This window comes from Ambystoma mexicanum, chromosome 2p (genome assembly GCF_040938575.1).
Source record: "Ambystoma mexicanum isolate Mex_15411 chromosome 2p, UKY_AmexF1_1, whole genome shotgun sequence".
Taxonomy (NCBI): Eukaryota; Metazoa; Chordata; class Amphibia; order Caudata; family Ambystomatidae; genus Ambystoma; species Ambystoma mexicanum.
Window position 1 is genome coordinate 1,437,992,449 of NC_090923.1, and position 26,954 is coordinate 1,438,019,402.

The 26,954-nt window shown below is 44.2% G+C and overlaps 1 protein-coding gene across 1 annotated transcript in view; it reads right to left on the bottom strand.

The window, feature by feature from the left end:
• Positions 1-26,954, bottom strand: part of ASIC3 (acid sensing ion channel subunit 3) — a 463,599-nt gene that overhangs the window by 84,698 nt on the left and 351,947 nt on the right. The window contains exons 7-8 of the mRNA XM_069645979.1: positions 22,691-22,782; positions 9,246-9,325 (exon numbers count right to left, since the gene is read on the bottom strand). Of these exons, the coding sequence (XP_069502080.1) occupies positions 9,246-9,325; positions 22,691-22,782 (172 nt within the window). The remainder of the gene's footprint in view (positions 1-9,245; positions 9,326-22,690; positions 22,783-26,954) is intronic.

The following is a 26,954-nucleotide window of genomic DNA, read 5'->3' on the forward strand; positions in this document are numbered from 1 at the left end:
GTGCATTCTGACCCTGGAGGGACCGGTAAGTCCCCATTGAACAAACCATTCCCCATTCCCATTTGAGCCCCTATAGGGCTCAATGGGAATGGGGAGGGCACTAATAACTGGCTCGCGACTAGCAAACCCGTTATTAGTGCCCTGGTCCCTTAGCGGGACCCGTAAGGGACGTGTGGTCAGACCACATGTTCCTTACGGTTCCCGCTAAGGGACCTTGGAATTGGGCAGTAAGGGATTACCTGCACCGTTCTCCTTACCGGTGCCAGTAATTCCTTACCGCCCAACTCATATTGACCTCCACGCTATTTAAAGGGGCCGGGCCAGTAAACCAAGGACCGAGCTCTTAAAGAGACATCAATCATTGGTTTGGACTAATCTGAAACCATTAGATTACAGATAGGGAGAAATGGCATATGAGGAGGGACACAAAGGTTGTGGGTGTTGTTTGGTTATTTGCTCAGCCATTCACAGCCCATGGCCATGCTAATCTTTATGGCCAGTCCCACCCAGTTCCTGCCACTCCCCATCCAAAGCACCTCCTCATGGGAACTCTTTAAGCTTGTTTTATTCAAACCTCACCATCAAACTTGGCACTCAAAGTGCCTACCAGTGTTTTTTTAAAGCAGTCTTCTGAGAGTTAATTACTTAATTGAAGCTGTAAACACGTTACTGGTTTAATAAACATTTCTTAACCAAGTCTGCATACAGACACTTGATTTATAAGCACCATGCGTGTCCTGTTAAAAACAAGCATTGGAAAATCAAGCAGCTTTGGCTTGTATATAATGATTAGGTAAGTCCCTTTCCCATGCCTAAAAAAAGCCCAGACCTTTGGCATTGCCAATGCTTGTTTTTTTAAATGCTTCACGGGCAGCCCCTGCTGTGCATACCTTCACAAGAGCAGGGCGACGAGTACATACCGTGTAAGTTATTCATTCCTGCCATCTAGTGAATTTGCATGGTATATCAGCAAAAGCATTTTATAGGACATATCTGTCTGAGTCTAGTCATGATGTTGTAAGTAAATGGATTATGTGTTTGTACAGCCTACAATTTTCCAGTTTAAATTCAACTGTTGTAGAAATGTTCCCTCTGAGCTGTACGCATGTGCGCTTAGCTTCCTTCTGGGTGCCACTCTGAAGAGTTTTAGCAGCAATCACATACCAGACCCACCTACTCAAGCCACAGCATGTACCTTACATTGGTCTTCCCTCAAAATAAATCTAAATTATTCTAACTCGTCTTTCTGTTCTGGTCTAGCCTATTTACATTACCCAAATACGCAAGCATGACCTTAAAAACCTAGAAACCCTGAAAACGGAATACACCCTCAAGAGGTTAAAGGGTACTATGAAAAAGTGGCTCTGTGAACAGAAATCTATCTACGATATGCCTGCACACATTAACCATATCATCTTCCCTCCCTACCCATGACTCTTATACTTGACTCTACCACACTTATACCGTGCCACCCTAACATCCGCCCCAGGTCACACTTAAATATTACTGGACAGCCTCTCCGTGAAGGGTTGCCAGACTTGTGCCTAAAGCCGCTTGTTGTATGCTTGTGTAATATGAGCAATGATCAAGCACCAGAATTCCCGTTAGCGAAAGCTCCTGCCACCCACACTCTGTAACCCCCCTGTCAGCTGAAATATCCCTGACTGACTGTGAGGAAGCAGACCACTAGGATGTGAAACCTCATCCCATGAGTCCTATTCTTTCTACATATGTGACACATTGGGCCTCATTACGAGATTGGCAGTAATCTGCCGGTGTGACCGGCGGGTTGCCGCCAACCCCGTAACACCGAATCCGGTGCCTAATTTCGGAACACTAGGTGTGACTGACAGAACAAATCATTTGCCCAGGATCACCAACTTTTGGCACCGTCAACAAATTTGGCACTTCGCCTCTTATTTCCCAATTCTTGTTAAACAGCAAGGTGCAATTCTTTGTTCATATTTGACTTTCATCAACTAAAAATAATACTCTGTTTTGTAGTTGTGCCTTGGAAAGTACACAGACCATCTGATACACCAAATTGACAATATTCGAAATACAACTGCATAAACACATGCAATGCAAGATGAGCAAGAGTGTGACTTTATTTTGTCTATCATACATGGAATTGATGTGAACCTAAAAGGTCTTATTTAGGATGTGTAATCTAGTGCAAAGATTGAAATATGGCCAGCTAAATAACATTTGTGATAAGTTCACCTGTTTATAGTCCCTGTTGGTTACAGACTTGCTTATTGTTATGTATGCTGTGAAAAACATTTGAAATTGTAGGAAAAGCAAACCGTTATTTTGTTTCTGTTAAACAGACCTTAACATATGCTTACTACAGACCTGTGACATTTAGTCGACTCTACTCTGTCTTTCCATACAAATGGCATAGATGAAAAGAAATAGCAGGAAATGGGCTAAACAATGTCATCAGAGTGTGAGACATTCACTGAAGACAGTACAGTGCTACCACTGACATAAAATAATCTGCCCAGGATCACAGTATCATCTGGTGGCAATAAGCAATAAGTCCTCGACACATTGGCTCCACTAGCTCTAATTTGGCTACCCAATCACCTCTCCTGACTAATGCATTCTGCTTTTCATTGGGTTTGGCTCCCCAGTTTTTCCAACTCTTGTTTGGAGGGCCAACCTTTATCACTGCAGCAGGCTGCTGCTGGTATCCAGTCAATATTTCGAAACAAAAGTGCCGACATTTTTTTTTCTAATTTATTGTTTTTTATTTTATAGGGTTTAGGTTTGTTTTAAAAACGGGGGTTGGGGGGGGAAACCCCCCCCCCAATTTTTTTTTTTAAAAACGCATTCAGAATTTTTTTTTCCTGCACTTTTGGTTCGACATATTGGTATTTCGAAATAGTGACTGCCGAAAAAGTCACTATAAACCGCTGCTGCTATATACACAGAGTTTTCTGGAGCAGGAGTGTTATGTTTGTAGCATAATTCCTATCAGCAAAGTTCATATACTCAAGTTTATGAACTCCAGAGAGAGCAAAGGCTAATTCGGCCAGTAATTGGTACGGTGATCTGGGATATGCACATAGAACTCTGTAACAAGTGCTGGATGAAAAAGAAGCTAATTTATGAACCATTGTGGCACTTAACTCATGACACTGCCACTGCATTTCCAATCTGGGCATTGTACATGATTAATATATTTTGGAAAGAAAGGTGAAACTGTGACATAAATTGTTCTATGATGAATACACAAACTGTGTGTACTACTGTGAACACAGAATGCATTACATGGTTAATCACCCAATTCAGACTTCATTTATCCACAAAAGCCAGGCAGCACAATCCGATCAGGACCTCAGCAGCACACTATACACAAAGTGTTATTTTCGTTTTGTAATGTGCAACTGATCTCTTTGTGCCAGGCAACCAGGTTGAAGGGGAGGTTTGCCAGAGTTTCAAGGGTGGCCCTTATTAGTGATCTGTATTCCAATGACCACATAAACTGGGCAGCTTCTCACTTCACACTGTTCCCCTCCCCTATATTTAATGTCATGGGTTGGAACCCAGGGAATAGAGTGGTTTACCTCTGATTGGACCCTGCGCCCCCTCACCCTCAAAGGGCAGGTCCAGGGACTCTGATCTTCATCACTAACCAGTACCACCCACCCAGCATTCTTTAAACTTCATCCTCTGGTATCCAATCAACTATATGTAGAACCGCTAGAGACCTATTACTTACATACGTTGGCTGCGCCTGGCCTATTGTTTACCATTTTCCTATGACACTGACATTGGTGCAGTTCTCCACACACGCTCTGCCACTTCGGCCCACTCTCCTCATTGTGTGGTGAGAGGTGGGCTGAGCCTCACATCTACACGGCTTGCCTACACGCCCCTTTGTCCCACCTTTCCATTCCCCCCTTCTGTTGTGCTGTGTTAATGGGCTTTTATACCTTTCTTAATCACCACTGTAGGGGTTTCAGAGCCCCTAGACCTGGCCATGGAGTGGAAGGCTTTGCTCCCACCAGGGGTATCCAGCACATAGTCTGCTAGAGAAAAGAAAATAAGCAAGAGAAGGATAAGATGATGAGAAAGCGAGAAATAGATGCTACAACGAGTGAGGGATGCGGCAGGGGGAACATGTTTTGTGATAGCACGGGTGCATGTCACCCCTGTTAGATGGACCATAGTTCTGCAAGTCAGGATGCAGATGTGTCTGCAGGGTTTGTGCTAACTGAGCTGTGCTTTAGGGCAGATATGGAGAAAAGTTAGCACACAAGGCAATGTTGGATGCATGTGGGGCTCAAGAGCATGCTCGGGCAATGCAGCACGTGTTGTGCCCTGTTTGCTCGGGCATCTCTATACATTGCACCTGAGGGCAAATGCCAGAATGTTAATTCTGGGACTGCTAAGCCGAAGATTTGAGGTCTGCTTCTCTGTAGGCTTATCCTTCGAGCACACTGCTGTCCCCGCCTCACACCAGCTCCGCTGACTATTCTCCTGATCTACTGACCATCTTATCCTCTCCACGCTTCACCCTCTACTCCTGCCCCAGCAAGGCCCCTATTGTCCTCATAAGTGATTTCAACCTTCCATACATCTGCTATGCACAGCGTCTGGAACTGAACTCCATCCTATCTGACCACTCCATGTTTGACCCTTCACAGTGAATGCGGTGCAATCATAGCAACTCGCGCCACTCGTCTTAATCTCCTCAGATATCCCCCTCTACCAAGGCCTCTCACCCGACCACTCTGTCCATCCCTAAACACAATTCAGATCTCACTCAATGGCTGTTTGGCCAGTTGAAGTTTGGCCTTCGCTTCCAGCGTTCCCTCCTCCACCGTACGCCAGCTCTAATGAGCAAAGCTTCATGGACTTCAACTCTGCTGTCCCTCCCTCCCATCCTGCATGCTCCTTTACCCGCTCTTGCACTCTTAATCTACCGATGATGTCAATGTGAACACAAACGTAATGCTGGTATTGGTCCTGCTCATCCTGTTTTACCAGTTGAAGTTTGGCCTTCCCTTCCAGCTCTGCCTCCATCCTTCCTGCACCGCCTCGTTCTTCTGCTCCTCCCTTCATTCTGTCTCCCCACCAGACACCAAACAAAAGTGGGGCACATTCTTTACCACAATTTATGTCTTAAATCAGTCTTTGTTGTTGCACCTGGGTAATAGTTAAGGCCTGGACACCTCCTGATATGTCACATATGTAATCATTGGACATCATGGCAAATCCGAACACCGCGCACATTTCTAACATGCTCGCTTGGCAACAGCATGCCAATTCTGAATGCTCTGATATAGTGGGCAAAGCTATAATTGCTCATAATCTCCTTCACTGCCACCGTTGATCACCCTGCCCTTCTTTCTACTATTTCATGCCTGGGTTTCGCTAGTTCTGTTCTGCAATGGTTTCTTTCTTACTTTGCTGACCACTCCTGTTCTATTCCCTGGGCTGCAAGGCGGTGCTCTAGCTTTCCTTTCCCCCAGGGATCTGTTCATGGCCCTCTTCTATTTTCATGGTATACTTTTCCCTTGGTTCGTCCTGTCACTTCTATGCTGCCGATGACCAGTCTCTTTCTCATCCTTTTCAAACTATCTTGGTGCCACTCTTGCTGCTTGTCTATTGGCCATCAATTATTGGGGGGATTCTTTCTTCACCTCAATGCCTCAAAATCGGAGATTCTTTTCTTTCCTACTTCTAGTCTTCTTGCCCCTAGCCCTCTGCTTGCCCTCTCGCTTCCTCCCTTTTCACCATGTGGGTATAACTTAGAAGTCATCTTTTCTTTCCTTCCCTGCTACTAAAGTACTTACATGCAGCATTGCCTTTCCCGTCTTGATTATTGCCCTGCTCTGTTAATTCGTCTTCTAGACTATCAACCTGCCCCCCTACGCTCCTTCTTTAATTTGATCATGTTTGTTCTTTTTCTCTTTCATCTTGTACTTACATCTCTTCTTTACTGGTATCTGGTCTTTCCATCGAAAGTTTTGCCACACATTTTTTTTCATCGAATGTATGTGTGTGGGATAAAGGGTTAATTTTGTGTGCGGTGGGTTCTTAAAGGTAAAAAAACAGGGGCTTTGAGGGAGTGACACCCTAAAAAAAAAATACAAAAATGCATTTATCCCACACACACATACATTCAATGGAAAAAAAATGTGTTGCAAATCTTGCGATGGAAAGGGTTTCGTTGGAAAGACCATAAACATTCTTTACTTAGTCTTAGTTTCTGTCTTCCCTTTGAATCTCGTACTCTTTCATTTTCCTCCTATCATCTTCAAATGTATTCATAGCCTGGCCCTACTTGTCTATCTTCTCTAGTCTCCATCTACGTCCCACCTCGCACTCTACGTTCCCTAACGCATTTTCGCCTGGTAGTTCCCAAAGCCTCCCTGTACGCAATCTCGCTTCCGCTCTTTCAGACTACTTGCACCTAAGCTTTGGAATGCCTTATCCTTCTCTATGTTATCTTCTCCCACTCTTTCTTTGTTCCGCTCCCTTCTCAACCTCGCACTCTACGTTCCCTAACAGATGTTCGCCTGGTAGTTCCCAAAGCCTCCCTGTACGCAATCTCCCTTCCGCTCTTTCAGACTACTTGCACCTAAGCTTTGGAATGCCTTATCCTTCTCTATGTTATCTTCTCCCACTCTTTCTTTGTTCCGCTCCCTTCTCAACCTCGCACTCTACGTTCCCTAACAGATGTTCGCCTGGTAGTTCCCAAAACCTCCCTGTACGCAATCTCGCTTCCGCTCTTTCAGACTACTTGCACCTAAGCTTTGGAATGCCTTATCCTTCTCTATGTTATCTTCTCCCGCTCTTTCTTTGTTCCGCTCCCTTCTCAACCTCGCACTCTACGTTCCCTAACAGATGTTCGCCTGGTAGTTCCCAAAGCCTCCCTGTACGCAATCTCCCTTCCGCTCTTTCAGACTACTTGCACCTAAGCTTTGGAATGCCTTATCCTTCTCTATGTTATCTTCTCCCGCTCTTTCTTTGTTCCGCTCCCTTCTCAACCTCGCACTCTACGTTCCCTAACAGATGTTCGCCTGGTAGTTCCCAAAGCCTCCCTGTACGCAATCTCCCTTCCGCTCTTTCAGACTACTTGCACCTAAGCTTTGGAATGCCTTATCCTTCTCTATGTTATCTTCTCCCGCTCTTTCTTTGTTCCGCTCCCTTCTCAACCTCGCACTCTACGTTCCCTAACAGATGTTCGCCTGGTAGTTCCCAAAGCCTCCCTGTACGCAATCTCCCTTCCGCTCTTTCAGACTACTTGCACCTAAGCTTTGGAATGCCTTATCCTTCTCTATGTTATCTTCTCCCGCTCTTTCTTTGTTCCGCTCCCTTCTCAACCTCGCACTCTACGTTCCCTAACACATTTTCGCCTGGTAGTTCCCAAAGCCTCCCTGTACGCAATCTCCCTTCCGCTCTTTCAGACTACTTGCACCTAAGCTTTGGAATGCCTTATCCTTCTCTATGTTATTTTCTCCCACTCTTTCTTTGTTCCGCTCCCTTCTCAACGCTTTCCTGCTCTCCTCTTTCCAGTAACCTGATGCTTGCTACATATTTTCGGCATTGTTCATTTGATTGTATTATTTGTTGTACAACACTTTGGCAAAGGTGCTTTATAAATCAATAAATATAAATACAATAGATATTATTAGTCCATGGCAATATGGTAAAAAGTAGAAACATGCTGACTGAGCAAATATCATGCATGAGGCTCATGTTTCTATATATCCTGCCAGGGGTGTTGCTAGGTCTGGAAAAGACGAGGGGCTACGCTAATGTCGGGACTGGCAGGACTCGGGGCTAGCTAGCATTTTGGTTGGAGCTCCTGAGATTCTATCCGGGGCCACAACCAAAGGACCAGGGGCTTTAGCCCCCTTAGCCACCCCATAGCAACGCCTCTGTATTCTGCTTCTTAGCAGTCTTGCTGCAACTGATGACGATAGGTTGGTTATTGACATGACATTGGCCTCATTATGAGGTTGCTGGTAGGCCGCTGGTATCGGCAACCTCCGCTTACTGTTTCGGCCGCCCGCAGCGGAATGGTAAGTTCCCATTCTGGGACTTCATGGGAATAGGAACACTGAAGCACTGGCACCGTTACTAATGGTGCCGGTGTTTCTGTGATTTTTCTGCTGGTAGGGGCCAGAACTACTGGCAGGTCAGGCCTGCCGGTAGCTCACAGCCTCTATCAGCAGACTCAGAGTGATCTAATCTGGAAAAGGTGCCGGTCACCGTTGTTACCGGCACTTTTTTCGTGGACGGGGTCACTCATAATGTGGGCCATGTTCAAATGAAGGTATGTATAGCATTCATGACAAATGAACTGATTTCTTAAAAGTTGTTCTATGCTTCAAAGCATTGGCATATCTGTTCTTTCATCCTTTTTCCTTCTTTTTGCTGTTGGCCTCATTGTGAGTATGGGGGTAGTGGTAAAACGGGCAGTATTTCAAAATATTGGCTGCTTCACCACTTCACTGTCTTATTTATTTATTTATTTTATTTTGATTTAGCTGAAAAAAATCAGCCTTTCAAAAATAAAAAATGTACAACATATTCAGAACATTCATAAAATAAACATGTATACTTGACAGATTTAAAAGATTGAGATTAAACAGTACCACCGTTTTAAGGGTTTTGCAACCCGCAGACAAAAAAAAACAGCCTTCTTGTGAGTGACGATTTTACCTACACCAGCAATGACGGCAATGATGCTTGGGGTGCTGACATCATCCCTCCCCAATAAAATGCTAGGGCGCTTCAGAATGGGGAATGACACACTCCGGCAATCAGGCTGTGTGTTACCGTTACCACCAGCGGTAACTGTAAATCAGAGAACGCCAAACTCGCCATGAGGCCCTTTGCTCCTTTATGTTTATTGCCAACATTACTGTCAAAATAATTGTGGCCTTGGAAAAGGGCAAACAAAAGGCGTGAAACATGTGTTGGCCAGTATATTTGAAAATCCCTGATGCTAATAGGACATAACACACACCAGTGGATGTCTCACATGTGTTCCTTTCATGCGACTCATTTAAATGGTTATAACGGGGCAGTGAGGAACATTTTTACTTTTTGAAACACATTGCTTGGTGGGTGACCTCGATGAAGACCCTGAACCACTATGACTGCTAAAAAAAGAAAATCGCAAGGGCCACTATGGGCTGATACATTCACATCCGGGCTCTTTAAACCGCGTGTCCGAAGACCGGCGCAGCCATTGTTTGAATTCAGAATTTGCTGCTCACCTCATACAGGTAGTCAAATATCTCCAAAATCGTCAGGATACTGGCCCCGATGAACAAACCCATCTGGCCTCCGATGTCACCTATAGGAACAGAAGAGGACAAGTAAGAAGCAGGAAATGCAGAGCTACACAAGTGTGGCCAACACCAAACACACAGATACCTCAGTTCTCTTGTAGAGTTCTTTCACTAGGTTGCCCATCTGTTCATATGTTGCCTGGGAACCATGTTTGCAGATGTGGGCTTACAGGAACCAAACAACTGCATTCTGGGAGTTTTGCTCTTCATCGACTTCACATGAACTAACCGAAATACCAGACTACAGTGTTTTAAAAATGAAAGAGCAGGACTGAAACACTATTAAGATATGGGTATAGTTGTGCAGCCTGTCTTAGCCATTGCGCACATTCTCACACACATGCACACACTGTACGATGCCTCTCTGTCATTATTTGTGAAGTAGAGACTCGATAAGTGCAAATCCTGTATTGTACAATACAAGAACAGTATTGATGTGCAAGAACCTACTACCCACTCGTCATACTTCCATCAGCATATGTTATGTTATGTTAAAGGATATTTATACCGTGCACTATCACCACTGGAGTGGTCCCCTGGCACTCTGGCAGATCTGAAAAGCAAGAGCGTAGCGTAAGGTAGTAGGACTGAGCAGGAAAAGCGCAAGATGGCTGTGTTGTGCTGTTGGCAGCTTCACTTCGGTTTTCACGGTTCGATGAGCGTAGGTGTGAATTATTTTCGGTCTGTAGTGGTCGTGTGCTGTTGTGCGAGGCTATGTGTGGTTTGTTTGGTTGTTGCAGTGTAGTGAAGTGCATGCTGTTTGTTGTGCAATATAGGTACGGTTGTGTTTTATTTTGAGTTTGAGAGGTGCAAGCAGAGGGATGAGTTTTTTTGTGTGTTGGTAAGTAGTGGCGCTCCATCATACGTCCTTCACTTTGGCCACCTGTGGTATGCGTCCCTGCCAGTGTTGCGTATTGTGTTGTGCTGGGGGGGTGGACTCCCTCCTATATTCTGTGCAGGGTTGTGGGTTGTCTGCCGTGCTATTTAGTGGTGATACTTCCTCCACCCTCCATCTGTCTTCAGACTAATGGATGGCTATGTCACTTTGGCCCCTGGCATATCCTGGTGTGCAGCCACCATCGCATCCCTGGGCCACTTGCGGGGGTCCTCTTCCCTGTGCCCTTGAGCTACCTGTGCCCCACCGTTTATCTGCTCGGTCGCCACTCTTTTCCATTCAGCTCTTATGCCCTATGGTTCAACATAGGACGCTCCCATCACTCTCGTTAGCCTCCATTAGGGGCCTCCATGTGAACCTGGGTCACTCTCCCACTCAGAAGTCTCTCCACCTCCTTGCACTTGTCATGGTACAGTTCAGTCCTCCATCTTGCAATATGTGTGTTCATTCCGAGGGGTGTGTGTGTTGCTCATTCATTTTCGGTTCTGAGTTGGAGTTGGATTTTAGATGGTGCTTCATGCTTCGAATTTCTCTCGGGAGGGATATCCACATTTTTGCAGCTAAGCAAGAGAATGCTGATCCACCAAGTTTTTTACTTGTAAATGGTTAAGTTCCAGGCAGATGACGTTGCTGCATCTGAATGTTCTGGTCGGTTGGTAATTGGTGATTTTCTTTTCTATGAATTCTGATACTTGGCTGTGGATTGCTCTGTGCATTATGCACATTGTTTTGAATGTAATTCGTTTTTTGGCTGGCAGGCAATATAGCACCGTTAGTGCAGGAGTGATGTGGTCCCATCGTGAGAGGTTTAGGAGAAGTCTGGCTGCTGCGTTCTGTATACTTTGCAGTTTTTTCAGTAGATAATCTAACATTCCGAGGTATAGGCTGTTGGCGTAGTCTATCCTGGACATGATGAGGGAGATGCTGGCTAGTGTTTTATGCGTAAAGGAGAAGAATGGTAGAATCTGTTTGAGTGTAGGTGGAAGAAGCATTTCTTGATTATTGCGTTTACTTGCGGTTCTAGTGTTAGCTTGTTGTCCATTAGGATTGCAAGGTTTTTGACTATTTTGTTCGGTGTGGGCGCTGTTCCTATTTCTGTGGGCCATGGGATGTATTGGTTGTTTTCCTGGTTTTTGGATATAATCATGATTTCTGTCTTGCCTGGGTTGAGTTTGAGGTTGTTTTTTACCGCAAATTGTTTTCCGGAAAAACCGATCGAATTTTTTCGAAAATGGGGGGTTTGGGCGGAGCTGGCCCCCCCCCCCCCCAAAATTCGATGGGTTTTTGCGAGAAAAAAAATCACGGTAAAAAACCCCACGAAAAAACATCCCGCTATGAAATGACATGGAACCCAGATTACTAACCTCTACCAACTTATAACAAGGTATTACTCCTCTCTGCTCTGGGTTATTTTCACTGCTCATTGGCTTTAAAGCCTCTAACGCTTGTCCTTTCTTTTGCAGCATTGGTTAAGCGGTGCGTGTTCCCCCCTCTTTTGTGGGATCAACTCCCATGTCTGTTTTATACCAACAGCAGAGGGGTGTATCGTAAAAAAAGAGCTCCCTCACGTTGAGGAGGCCTGTATTCAGGGAGGTTGTTTGATTCAGGCTATCTGTCTGTTCTGTGATTCTACAACTACCTCAGGACAACATCGCCCCTGGGAGTATCATTGCGGTCAGTAACAGCGAGTTAGTGAAAGGAGGGTGAATGAGTAGAAGGTAAGGACAAGTAGTTGTAGAGGGGGTAGTAATGTAGTGCGGAGGTGCAGTAGTGGAGAGGGGAGAGTAGTATTACAGAGAGGAGACTAGTAGTGGAGTGGAAAGGGAGAAATATTAGTGGAGTGGAGAGGGGAGAGTAGCAGGTGAGAGTAGCATTGGAGGGTGGAGGTAGAGCATAGAAAGAGTGAAAGAGACATTAGAGGAACAGAAGGACAAAGTACCAGGAGAGAAGGCGGGGAGGAGTTGGAAGGAGGAGAGTAGTGTGAGGAGCATCGAATAGCGGTGAGAGATAGGGAGAGGAACACCAGGATGTGAAAGGAAGAAGACAGAGTGGGGCTTTGGTGTATGAAAAAAGACACAACCCTACAGCTCCTCAAATATTTAGCTCATAAGCCTAATGTGATGCTCAGAAAATAGACCACAGCAAATACAACAGCGTTATACGTTGTATATTTGCACTATGTAAGTGTGGGATAACATCTTATTATTCTGCTTTCCAATAAAATTGGTCTTGTCCGTTTTCTTTGTGCATTTAAATATAATGGGCAAAGTAGCAGTAGGTGGAGTTGATCCTCTTTCTGTGTACGTGAATAGTTGTCATCATCCAACTTCAATTGCTGCCAGGCACGGAAGATTTTTATTTATTAATTTCTGTAGTAATATAGCATTTTTTTCTAAAGATGACTCGAGTACAGCAGGTCCTAAGTGAAAAGAGATTTTAAAAAAAATCAAACTAAAAAAAGATTGATTTAGAAAGACTGTTCTGTGACCGCACACAGCAGTGTTTCTAAATCGAACTGTCATGCCCCTGATTCACAGGAGCGCGCGCAGGGGCTGACAGACATGGCAGTAGCAGGAAGAGCTGTTGCGTGAGAACAGGTACGTTTGTGTGTGTGTGTGTGTGTGTGTGTGTGTGTGTGTTTATGTGTGTGTGAGTGGGTCTATGTGTCTGTGTGCGTATGTGTAGTCAGTATGCGTGTGTTGTGCCGGGAAGGGGGTGGTGGGAGTGAAAACTGAGGGTTTTGGGGGGTTAAACCTACCGATTAACAAGAGCATCAGCCGGATAGGGTGGAGTTGGGGAAGGAGGGGGACAATATGTGCTATTTCTGCATTTTACAGCCAACACAAAAACGGCCAAAAATAATCCCTCTTTTTTGTCTTCAGGCTTTGAAATGTGGGAATATCACATAGAACCGTACAGCAACATCAGAGAAAATCCTGAAAGATTTAGGACATGCAAGGGTTAATAGTGCTCTGGAAGATTATGGGGTAGGGGGCGGGGGCCCTTGCATAAGTGCTGGTGTGGGGGGCTATGCGCATAATCTAATAGAGTTTAGTAAGGTTTTATCTTGCGCATATGGATCGTAACTTAAAAACGATCATGTCTAGGGAGTGCACATCCTGCTAATGAGTCTGCAAAGTTATCTGCCCACCAATTACCTTTTCATTGTTGTATTCAGAATTTAAAGAGGTGACCATTTTCTAAGCCATCCATGTGATACATTTGGGGCAGTTTCAGGATGGTTGTTATAGGCGCTGTGATGTGTAAACCACAGGTCTCTCTAGACTTGTAGTCACAAAAGGTTTGTATGTTTTATGTTTGTAATGTTTGGGTCGGGTATTGTCTGTAGGCTCGCATTACTGCTGAATGTACCAGGTATTTTGGCCCTGTAGGAGATCTTTTGATGTGTTATTTCCTGTAAAATCATATTACTATTTTAAAGTTTTTATATATGTTATTTCCACTTTTTCAGATGAAATTATCATTAAATGAAATGTTTGCAAATGCATTGATTTTTTTTTGCATGATTTTGACACATTGTAAATGTTGACAGTGCATGATTCATGTTCAATATCTGGGGCTAGTCTCTTTCAGTGTTACTTTGGCTTCTCACACGGGCCTTAGATTAAAATAACATGTTGGGTTTTCTCTTGAATCTCTGTTTCTGTGATTCTGAGTACAGCCTTTGGCTAGTGGGGGTTTTAGTGATTGCTTTCATCCGGACATTAATCTATTCTTTATTAGGCATTCATTTTCTCGGCTCTGCATCCATTGGTTTGCTATGTCTGAAACCGAAACTTAACGTTTTACAGAGGCACAAATTCAGTCAGCAATTAGCGGCCCCTCCGTATTTGACAATATAACTGATACCGTATCTCTAGAGACACCAATTACAGCTGAAAAAGCACTTAGATTAACAAAGACATGTTTCTCGACAGAGTTTCATGGACATCTCTTAAAGGAATACCTGAAAGCCAATATCATTCCTCTAGTCCTCCAAACACAAACAGCACAAGTCTTATTTCTAGAGGATGGAGAGTATAAGAATGGGTTCAGGCAAATCGCAACCAAATGCAGTCGAGATTTGATGCTGCACACCATTTACACAGCAGCTAGATTGTCATGCAGGACGAATCAAGAATTCGAAATTCATGAGAATGCCTTGTCCTCAAATACGCTGATTACTGATGCAAAAAATAAGTTAGAGGCCATAAGCAAGGAGGTTGAAGATTTTAAAAACTTAAATTTACAAAAGAAATCTACAAATTTAAAAAGGACATCAGCAACTTTTCCCGTGAACAGGTTTATCCATACTAATTAGCCTTATACAGATCTCTGGCATTGTTTTGAGACGCTAACAAAAACAACACCCAGACGTCAGGAAAAATAAATGGTTAACATTCCCTGACACCAGCAGCTCCTCAAATGTAGAATTGGACAACACCAAGTGATCCAACCACACTGTTCCAGATAACAGGTCTTTTTTAGGGAGCGGTCAAACCAGCGGCCGACAAATCCCCCAACAAGGGAATTACTTGAACAAGGGCTGCAGGGAATTTTCAATATGCGGCGGGAGGAATTATCCTCGCAAATAATTCCCATTTTCAATGTATGCTCTCTAACACTAACTGAGGCAGAAACAACCATTTTATCTAAAGGCAGGCCTTAACTTCATTCTTACACAAACTGTGAATCGAAATAAGACAGAACTAGAACACAGACACTTTTTTCAAAATATAAGACTGAAAGTAAACTTCAGCCGTAGAGGTTGTGAGGATACCATTGCTTTCACTACATTTAGAGCACAATCTTCTTTTACACCTACTGATCAAGATATTCCGCTCAAGACTCTCACTTTTAAAAAGATGGTGCCTTGGGATTTGCCTTCTATCTTTACAGATGTTCCTTTGAGATACAAGAATACCACCGCAGAAGTATATAAAGCGATTTCAAAATTAGAACACAATTATTCGATCGTCATTAAGCCGGCAAACAAGGGTGGAGGCATTGTTATAATGAACACTGTAAATTATATAATGCAAGCTAGAGCTCTAGTAGACAACACTACACATTACATTAAAATAACCACAGATCCCACAGTAAATTTGATGACTCAACTACAAGAATTGTGTACGGAAGATATAGACCTAGGATTTTTGACTCAGAAAGAAGCAATGTTATTGACCCCTTGAGACCTTGTTCTATATGCTTTACCTAAGATCCATAAGAACATTACAAACACTCTGGGTAGACGGATAGCAGCAAAATTATTGCTGCTTTTTTACCAAACCATTGTCCAACAACACCGGATCCTATGTGAAAGATTCCATGGACATGATTAACCTATTGGAAGGTTTAAGTTATCAGGTTAGTGAGGAAATCTTGGTGACCTCTGATTTCACATCTTTATACACGAATATCCCCCAATGCGAGGTACTTCATATCAATCATAAAAAATGTAACGATTGCCCCAATAGTCACACAATTCCAACTGAATTCCTAATGGAACTATTACATATTGCGTTGTGCTTCAACTATTTTTCAGTAATTGCATGTTTCGCCATAGGAAGGGCATGGCAATGGCTGCAGCATTTGCCCCCAGCCTTACCAACACATACCTGGCCAATTTCGAAGACCTATATATCTTTTCTAACAATCCTTTTTTGATCAGCATCGGATGTTGGAGAGGATTTATGATGACATATTTTTCATCTGGCAAGGCAATGTTGAAAAATTGAATGGATGTATAAATTGGTTTGGCAATCTCAATTCTAACCTTGAGTTCCTCTGCAATTCAAATGGAGATAACCTCCCATTTCTAGACTTAATGATTGGTCACAGAGAGCAGCCTTTATACACTAAACTCTTCCGCAAACAGATGTATCGCAATTCAATGATGTTGTTCTCAAGCCTACACCCTAAGTCATTACTCCACAATCTTCAGTACTGCAAGTTCTTACTCGTCAGACGTAACTGTTCATTCAAGATTATCAGTTTCATGCAAATGCACTTAATGACAAACAATGTGAAAGGGAATATCCACTCCAACAATTGAAGTGTTCTGCTGAAAGGGCATGGTACACCAACCGGATGACCTACTGAAACCTAGGCAAAAGGACACTGCCAGCAACAAGATTATTTGTGTCATCACCTTTTTAAAACACACCACTGAAATAAAAAACTTGTCAAGAAATATTAGAACCTAGTAAAGTCAATAATAGTTTTGAATTTGAGCCTTCTTTATGAAGTAATCTGAGGCTGTAAAATCCAGGACAGGTTAGTGCATTTCAGACTTCCACCAGATTACACGACTGGAACAGATCCTTCCATTACGGATGCTGAAATATACAGAGGCCACCTGTTGTGGGACACCTTTTCTGTGGCACGTCAATGTCTGGTTTCACAAAGAAAAGTAGAACATTTGTACACAAAGACTTCCTCTGGTCACTGAGAAATGTCCTGAATTACTATAGCAATAATGTCATATACATGATTTGCTGCCCCTGCCTAAGTCTATACATCAACATGACTACTCGCAGAGTTTCAACCTGAATAAGGGAACATAGATCGAATATCCACAATCAAATAGTCTTAGCACCATTGGCCTAACACTTTGTTGATAACAACCATTCTGATTGTGACTTGGAATGGTTAGACATAGGCATGTTGAAACACGACAGACATAATTACTCGACTATGAACAGATTGTTTAAATTGGAGCAAATGGATTTTCAATTTAAAAACACACATAACTGGTATAAAGAAAGACCTTCATTGTCCTACATTATTAGGATAAATGTCATTCAGTCCAGTTATGCAATCACGGACATAGTTTAGATTTTTGACTATGTGATGGGCGGAATATTATCTCCGGACACCCACACAATATTTAATAGCAATCAGGTATTTGTAATGTTTCCTCTTTCAACATGGCTAACATTCTAGTTAACTTTGCCTCTCATTGACAGGGGCCTTGATGCACTATGTACCCCATTTCCTCAGCGGCAGCGTTTTTATATCCCTCGGGCTTCAGCAGCCCATGCTACCTTCATGGTAGCGATAACTTATTTCTTCTGTGGCTGTGATTCATTCATTACCTCTGTGGCAGTACAGATGAAATGGGCACACACTTTGCATTCTCTGGGACTTGTCGTGTGGGAACGTCCTAGCAAGCGAGTCCTTCGCTATGTCCTGCCCAGGCGGCTTCTAATTTGGTGGGACTATCACCAGTCCTGACATACTTCTCCATTGTTCCCCAGCTGTGTTGGATGCAGTGACCGGGGATCCAGGAAAGTTCTGCATTGCTGCTTGGACTAGCTGGGCTCTGGGCAGGTGGATGCCTCAGAGGTCACCTTATCGGTGTGGGCTGCCCCACTACCTCAGTCCAGACCGGTGGTGTAGTTGAATCTTCACCACCCACCCCATCATACCACTTTCTCCCGGCCCACACCATTCACAAGGCCCGAGGCATCCTCTTCGTTCTCTGACCTGTTCGTTCTCCCCCCGGACAGGCTGTACCGCTCCGAGTCTGCACCTTTTCTGGAGGCCTCCACGCTCACACTGCCTCAGGTTTGCGGGCGCACCTTCACCGATGCCGCCGGCTCTATCCGGCCTGAGACTTTCTTCCTTCTTTGGGCCCACCTGGTCTGGCCCCCCATGCCCTAGGGGCTGACAGCTCCCTAGGGCATGTAGAAGCCCAAGCTGATCCCGACACACACCGTGGTGTCTGGACACCGCTGGCCTGCACCCTGCACACGTGGCTGGCTGGCAGGATCCCTTGAGCCCTGGGGGACTTTTTGAGGCCACAGCCCCCATGGAGCACCCACACATTTGTGCTGGGAGTAACCCCCCAGCCCCCACCCGGGAATATTCCTGTTGATCAGGCAAGGATATACTGGCCAGATGCTGTGGGGATCTAATAGAAGTGGAAAATAACTGGATGGTGACAAAATGAGTAAGTGTTCTAGGTCAACAGAAGAAAGGAATTCACCAGCGTGATCATGGAGATAACAAACTGGAGTGTCTCCGTCTGAGAAAACTACTCAGCTGCTTTAAGTCAATGTTGGGCCAGAATTCTCCAGAAGTGTTTGTACCAGGAATTGGATAGAATGGATGCCTGGGTCTCGCTCTTCCCTGGGGACTTTGTGATGTCTTTCATCTGTAGGAATTGTTCAATCCCCTTCTCCAAAGCTTCATCCTTGAAGCTGAGGTTTACTGGTGGAGAGGTGAGCTGAATAGCACTGGTGCCTGTGTACTCTGTGATTACATTGTAATGAATCGTGGACGCCTGGCTCCCGTGGGTATTTCTGGGCATATGCAGGCAGGCTAAAAGCAGCTACCATGGTTTGATTCTTCGACCTCTTGGTTGACTGGCTCCCCCATCTTTCAACCAAATTGCCTCTGGCAAAGAAGGGCATGTGAAGAAGGATGACCTTGTGAGATGTTTCACCTTTTAAGGCTCTGAGCCATAACTGCAGCCTGCCTGACCCTCCAACCTCTTCAGGGGCAAATGCTCATGGGACATTGACTGCGATTTCAAAAGTGAACAGGAGTAGATTGATCTGCGGACGCAGTCTGAGCTCTCGTCTGCGGCAGTTATCAGTGATTGGAAGTTCTCAAGGAGGAACTGGGAGGAGTAGGTGGCATATATTCCAGCCTTCATGTCAAATGTGGATGCGATATGGGACTTCTTGAACATGCCCTCTGCCCACTTGAACATGCGCTCCAGCCTTTTGAACATGCTCTCCACCCTCTTGAACATGCCATCTACCCTCTTGAACATGCTCTCCACCCTTTTGTCCACTTGCGCCGTGACAGAGGATTCTTCTGAAATCACTCCTGTCTTTCCGGTGAAAGACGGGGTAGGGAGTCCATTTTAAGAGAGTCCGAATACTCAACATCAAAGCCCTGTCCAATTTACTTGTATCGCAGCAGCCTCCTCCGGGTCTCTTTACAAGTTCATCACTGCATTATAGATGCTTTGGAGGATTGCCAGTCCTGTGCCAGTAGTAGGCACATATTTGCTATAGACATCTCAAGCCTCCAGTGGCTCAGCAAGAGAGAAAGAAAATGCCTCCACTAGGCCAATATTAGTAGACAAGGGGGCTGCAACATCATGAATGAGCTCTTTCCTGAGGCATTTGCCAGTGGAATCCCACTCGCCCTCAGCTTCCCTCTGTTGTACTGCTGGCTGGGGTGCATAGTTTCTCAGGCAGGGGCTATACTCCTCTGAGTGTGCTGTAGTTTGTTTAAGCACAATGCCAGACTAGGAGAGGCATAAAGGGCAATTCTGGAAGGGCCAGTGCAATGAGCAATCTGAACCATTTTCGCGAGCATGTGTTTTATGACTTTTACTGGGCAATTATGATTCCAAATGGAATATTTTGCACAGAAAATATGCCTCCTGCGACTATTCCAATAGTTTGATTAGAAAAGTCACACATCAAATGTATCACTATGTTTTGCCCCAGTCCGACCTTGCAAACTGGTCAGCCACAGGAAGAGTTATAATGGAAGAGTTACAATGGTCACTCATAGTAAGCCTAACTTCCCGAAAACATGCCATTTTCAAAATGTGCTTGCTATTTCTGGTGAGCAAATGTGTATGCATGGGTTTATGAGTGCTTTACTGAGTGTCCAAGCACATTTGTTTTTCGGAGCGTTGAGCTGAAGTTGCACTGTTACGCCGCACTACAAGAAAGAGGGGGAAACTTAGCGGTAAAAGGAAAGAGGGAAACTGCCTGAGATATGTGTGAGAGGAAGGAGTGGAGCCACTCTTTAGCTTTACTGCAGATGCTGTATGAGAAGGAAGAGAAGGTCCAGAATGATTGTGTGGTCGACATTGTCAAAGGGAGAAGACAACGCCAACATAATAAGTGTGCCGACACTAACGACACCCGTGAATTGCTTTAGGCCATCACGCGTTAAAATCAGAACACACTCCCAGCTGCAACCGGGATGAAAGCTGGCTTGTTATTGGATGTAGCATGCAATGATCCTTGACAACACTTCCGAGATGGGAGGTGACGTGATGCTCAAACATCTTGAGGGGGCCAGAGGAACCTGAATCGGACAAAAGTTAGCAGAATCAGAGGGACAAAGAAAATATTTCTTAAGGAGAGGAGGGCTAACAGCCATATTACAATTTTGGGGACTACCCTTGAGAGAAATTAAGCAATTGAAGTAGTGATGGGCCTATACATTTATAAGAAAGTTGCAAAATGTTTGTTAGACAGACATCCAGAAGTGAGCTGGGTTTAGTGTTGTTCAGGAGACTGGTGATAGAGTGTGGCGGGATGAGAGGGAAGATATCTAACTGGCCATAGGCCAGAGTGTGGAAGTGGAGTGGGGAGGAAAAAGGGGCGCTTGAGAGGCTAACGGGAGGAGATCATGAATATTTGGACCTGTTTGAAAAAGGAAACTGAAAGTTGTTTGCAAAGGTCCAAAGAGGAAGGGATAGTTATTGAGGCTGCAATAGGTCTAGGATGTTTTTTATGAAATTAAATCATCCTTTTGTTTGTTCAGTTCCAGCTCAATTACTCCAAGAATAGAAGTCTTTTTAAGCATCTCTGCAAGGTGCAGCTGATTCAAGTTTATGACGTCAACTGAGTATTTTGATCCTTCTCTAACTTTTTTGGAGGGGTTTTGCTTGCACTAGGGCTCGAGTAAACCACTTTGTTTTCGATGGCCGGGCTGTAAGTATGTGGGTTCTAAATGGGATGGTTGAGGGAGGAAGCCAGCCATTGGTCAACATTAGCACAGCCCACGTTGGGATCCGAGACGGAATCGGGGAATGGTATTCTGAGAACTACTGAGGTAAAAGCCTCAGGATACAATTAATTCCAGCGCCTGGGCAGGAAGCTATTACACATGGCAATTTGCAGAGGGTGGAAAGGGTGATGGCTAGGGTACAATGAAGTGTCTGGGGAAGGGACGGTGAGACTAATTTAAGATTGACAAAGACAAGATCCATATGATGTCCTGCAGAGTAGATAGCACCTGTAACAAGTTGATGGGCATTGAGTATTTCCATAAGGGGACTCCCATTGCAATCATTGGGACACGAGAGGGGTTTGAGCTCGATGCAGGCTCGTGTTGACTGGAAGAGGCTGCAATTCTTCAGATCAACTGCCCGCTCTATGAATTACGCTCTGTTGCTTAGCAGCAACTGTAAAGTGTTGACTGAGTGGTTTCAGGAATCCGTAAAGCCTCTGTTTGAGTGTGACTTAGATCTTCAGAAGCGTATGGCGTCTCCAACCAAGGGTGAAAAGATTACTTTCGAATGGGACTGGATTAAGAACAGAGATTTAGCAATGAATTGTCATTTGTTTTATCATCTTAACTATGAAGTGAGAGCTTTTAATGAGATACCTTTTTACCTTAAACAACATCCTTCGAGGAAGTATAGGTGTGAAATGTTGAACCTATTCCCTAATAGAGAAGTCATTGGTGCTAGACAGGAAATTCAGTGTTCTATACGAGTCTGTAGATATTGTGCCTTATATGTAGAAAGAATTTTTCATCTTATAACAGAAGGTACTTTTTTGTCGGCATCTCGTTTTAACTCTTAATGGTTGCCTATTTAATACAGAATGGTTCTGGGCAAGGATTTTAAATAGCTGCGGGCTTGCTTTGGATATAGCAGTTTTAATAATGTTAAACTTGCATTGTATGTAATCTATTGCTTCTGTATCACACTAGATCTGTTCTTTTTATTCAATGTTTAGTAATCTGTTTGTTAATTGTATTGAACTGAAGTGTGTAGTATAGAATTAAAATGATTGTTTCTTATGTCTGTTTTTGCAAAGGTTTTGTAACCATATGCAAATAAATAAATAAATACATAAAAAATATATAGATATTTTTAGAACAGTTTACAGTAGTAGGGTTATCAAGGCAACAACAATGAAATAAGCTTAGGCGAGGTGAAGGCAGCAGTAGGAAAAGAATAGGACAATAACAAGAGATTGGAATTTTGATGATTGCTAGTAAAGTACAACCCCTTGAAGGACCATAATACATGGTTACCCGTCATGTATCATTTTGCAATTTCTCGCGTGGTAATGGGTGGTCCTGCATGAGGGAGTTTGCAGGGTATGGTGTGGGATCAGAAGAGGGTTACATTTGGGATGAAATTTCCCTGCCATGCTGAAGTGCAGATCTGGAACTGTTCACTTGTGAGGACATTGCTTCTGAATCAGGGAAGGAGTTGCGCAGAACGCGTCGCACCGCATGCCCACCATGTTAATGGCTATTCAGGAAATTCCCCGGTTTCCCTCTGGAAAAGCCTACGCCTTGGCTAAGAAGTTGATCAAATTGTCGGAATCATAGAATAAGCTGTAGCTGATGGGTGGAATCTGGCAGCACAGCCGCACAGCAGGGGCATAAAGACTGCATTGTGGATGGCCAGGTGACTTCAGATGCATGGTTTGGAGCTGAGAGAAAGACCTTCCGGTCACTCGCATGCAGTACTCACCCAGCAGCCCCGCCACCTCGTACGCTTTCTTCTGCTCAATGGTCTCATAGTTCAGAGCCTCAAAGAAGATGTCCAGCACTAAAACGTTCTCCCTAAGTGTGTCAACAGAGAAAGGCAGGAGGTGAGCAGCAGTGCAAACTTCCCTTATACACAGAACAGAACACATGCGCTTGCAACAGGAGTACACGCTTCCCTCAGGCACCGAACACACACAGCACTGGCAGCAGCAGCACACGCTTTCCTTATGCAGAGACAATATGAGGCGTGGGTAGGAGTAGGTCAAACAACCTTTATATGCACATCATCAGTGCAAGCTTCCCTTACACACAAAACACATGCCTAGAACACATTAGCCACAGGCAGCAGCAGTACCAGTTTACGTTATACAGAGAACATATATAGCACGGATTGTAGCAGGTAGGCTTCCCTTATACACAATACACATACAGCAGGGGCAGCAGGAGGACAGTTCCCTCATACACATAACATACACATCAGAGGCAGCTGGGGTGCAGGCGTGCACGGCAGCTATGGAAGAGTGACGTCATGACTTTGCTGTGTTGCCAGGGACCCTTTTTTGAGGGCGTGTATATATTGATATCGATATTTTATTTGTATCGCGCTTGGACACAAGTGATTCAGAGCGCGAAATATATGCATATACATATATATATCCCAAGGACACGCAAAGGGTTAATGGCACTTGGTGATGGTGATAGGTTGGGGCTTTATCACACAATGCAGGCAAACGTTGTTTGAGCTAATAGTTCATAACTTCTACGCCCATAGTGGCCTGCAACTCACTAAATTTCCCGGTCAGAAGAAACGAACTGCCCCTAAATGTTACGCAATGTCCCCAGTCAGTGCTGTTGGGCCGCCTGTCTAGGATAGCGGATAGAGAAGAGACTAACCCTTCACTCACTCACTTCTTTCCTCAAAGCTAAAAAACACGCATACTTCAGGAAGCTATTTTTACTTTTAATCCTTCCTTCTCGTGTGTCAGATTTCAAGAAATTATTATATAAAAAAGGTTTCTTGTTATTATATACCACAGAAGTCTATGCAGCTCGAATCTGCTATCATGACTAAAAAGATGTATTTTAACCTAGTTCTCGATACATCTAGAAGTCTTGTGGGTTCTGGTTATCACCCAGATCCTCTATTGGGTCGACCGGTTTCAGCAGGTGGGGGCTGCCATGGCTACAGTAGGAATAATTGAATACCATAAGCTGCGTATTTGGTTAAATCATGAGAGGTGGCTATTGACTGCGTGTGCCTGGGCCGGAGTAAGCACAGTAGCTGACGGCTCTGCCAATGGTCACTGTGCCTGAAGCAAGCACTGTACCAAAGTTAGACTGATAATGTTCTGGTTGGTGCAACGATTCTGAAGAGGTTCTACCACAGTTTGCTCTGTACGCTGTCGCGCCACCGTAGACAGAGCCAAGGACCAGGGCCAGGGCCGGCATGATGCTATTTTAAGTGGCTGACTAAGGGGCCGTTGGGGGAGAGGTCACAGAGGCGGTACTTTGACCGTGAAAAGAGAAAATCTGATATAAACACTAACACTGCACCCTCCTCCGTTCTTACTCCTTCTACTGTCATTTCTAACTTTGCTCCTGTCTCAGATGCCGATGTGCTACTCTTGTTGGCTAAAGCTCATCCTACAGCAGCTCCCACAGACCCAGTTCTATCTGCACTTATTCCTAAAGTCTATCCTCTTCTTGTTCCATTTCTTGTCTCTTTCTTTAACACCTGCCTTTCTACCTCTATGTTTCACACAGCTTTGAAACATGCAACCATTATTCCTATTCTAAAAAAACCCAAAGCCAATCCTCTCATTGTCTCTAATTTACGTCCTATCTCTCTTCTGCCTGTGCTATCCGATCTTCTGGAGTGCCTTGTGTACTCTCAGATTTCATCCTTTGTCACCAATGTATCTCTTCTCCCTCCCTCCCTTTCAGTCTGGCTTTCGTCCCTGGCACTCCACTGATACTGTTCTGATCTGTGTGCTTAACTCTCTTCTTTCTGCTCGCTATTCCAAACACTCCTCTTTTCTTATTCTTCTCGATCTATCGGTAGCTTTTGACACCGTGGATCATTCTTTGCTCTTGAAATCTCTCTCTTCTTTTGGTCTTTGGGTTCTGTTCTTTTTTGGTTTTCTTCTTATCTGTCTAATAGAACGTTCTCTGTCTTTTGGGATAGTAAGAGCTCCGCACCTTTACCCCTCGACCACGGAGTCCCCCAAGGGTCAGTCCTGGGTCCTTTTCTATTCTCAGTATATACTTCGCTACTTGCTCCTATAATCTCCTCCTTTGGACTTTCACATCACTTTTACACTGATGACACACAACTTTTTCTATCTTTCTCGTCTTTCACTTCTGAAATACACCACACTCTTACGACCTGCCTTTCTGCCATTAAATCTTGGATGGCCTCTCATTTCCTCAATCTAAATGCCGGGAAGACTGAGGTTTTATTCTTCCCGGCTAACACTCTTCCCCCCTTACTCCCCACCACTGTCTATTTCCTTTCCTCCCTCTACTCTCTCTGTTTCTCCTACTGCACGCAATCTTGGTCTTTACTTGGACTCTAATCTCTCTTTTGCTCACCAGATTTCTCTCACGCCTCATTCCTGTCGCTTTCATCTCTATAATATTCGCAAAGTTCATTCCTCTCTTACCTTCCATGCTACGAAACTTCTTATTTCTTCTCTCATTCTTTCTCTACTTTTCTACTGCTCTGTTACCCTTTTTGGCCTCCCATGCCCTCGCCTTGCCCCTCTAAAATCAATTTATCACTCCTCTGTTCTTTTATGTTGTCTTCTTTCCTATTGTGACCCTAGCTCACCATCACTTCCCTCACTTGGCTGGCTACCTTTTCACTCCCAACTTAAATTGTGTTTCTTTTGCTTAGTCTTTACATTTCTCTACGGGCTTGCTCCTGACTATCTCGCTGTACTCTTGTCTTTCTACACTCCCTCTCGTCCTCTCCGCTCTTCACCTCTTTTTAGGTTGAGCGTTTGCCGTCCCCCCTGTGCCCAGTCCCGCTTCCGACCCTTGCAGCTTCTTGCCCCTCTTCATTGGAACGCTCTCCCCTTTTCTCTTCGATCTATCTCTTTCTTTTGTATCTCTCTGAAAACGCATCTCCTCCACTATCCCTGATTGCTCGCTACCATAATTGATGTTTGACATGTACCATTGTTCATTATTTTGTACCATTTGTTTTTAAACTTTGTTCAGCGCTTTTGATTAAGGCGCTATATAAAATCCAATAAAAATTCAAAAAATACAAATAAAGCAGGGGCACTAAAAAGGCATGTCAGCTGCATACAATCTTAGTACAAACCCCGGCAAGGAGCCTGGCTGAGGGCTCTCATATTCGCCCATTCTACTGTCGGGGGCAGAGCAGCTGCAGGCCTAGTAAGGCTTTCCATGCTACCTTATGCGAGGGGTAAGAAGTGCTGAGAGTTTGGCACCAGGGAACGTGATTTTTAGACGGGGTTCTAGATGCTGTGGCATTCTGCGTCCCAGTCCTGTGTCTTACTGAAGGATTTCAAGAGCGCAGGTATGATGGAGGCCCCAAGGAGGATGTGATTTACTGGGGTGAATTCCTATGTGGACAAGATGAAGGATTTTCCAGCATGGCAGCAAAACCAAGAGGTGAGGTTGCCTTGACCTGGATGTGCAATCTAGATTCATGCTTTTGTTAAAAATGTTAGAATTGTTTATCATCTTTTTCTGCAATTGGCAAGGGTAGGAGCTGGGGGAAACTTTGCTGCATCCAATAGTATTAATAAAGCCTCCGGGGCCGACAATGTAAATATATCATGCACGAATGATGTCCAAGGTCAGAGGGTGATCTCTTACCAGGCAAAGAATAATTCTGCCCATTCAGATGCCCTCGATTGGGTTTGGTTGCCCTTCACTGTAAATTCGGTAATGAACAAGAGCCTGGCTAACATGACCTGTCTTTAGAGAGAATCTACTTGGTCTCTTATGTTGAAATGCGCGAGGCCATTCACATTTATTTTCAATGCAATTAGGAGGTCCACAAAAATGTTATCCTTCTATAATTATGTTACAGGAAGTGTGGCTTAAAAGAGCCCCCTTTCTTGGGTGTCTGTCTCACAACCATATCTGAGATTTTTGGAATTAAATGAATAACACCGTCAATTGTCAGAGGGGTAAACAAGCGAATTCCATTTCAGCTCAGGGATTAACACCTTTTTTTTCTCTTAATTTCCAAATGTCCCAACGAGGATATA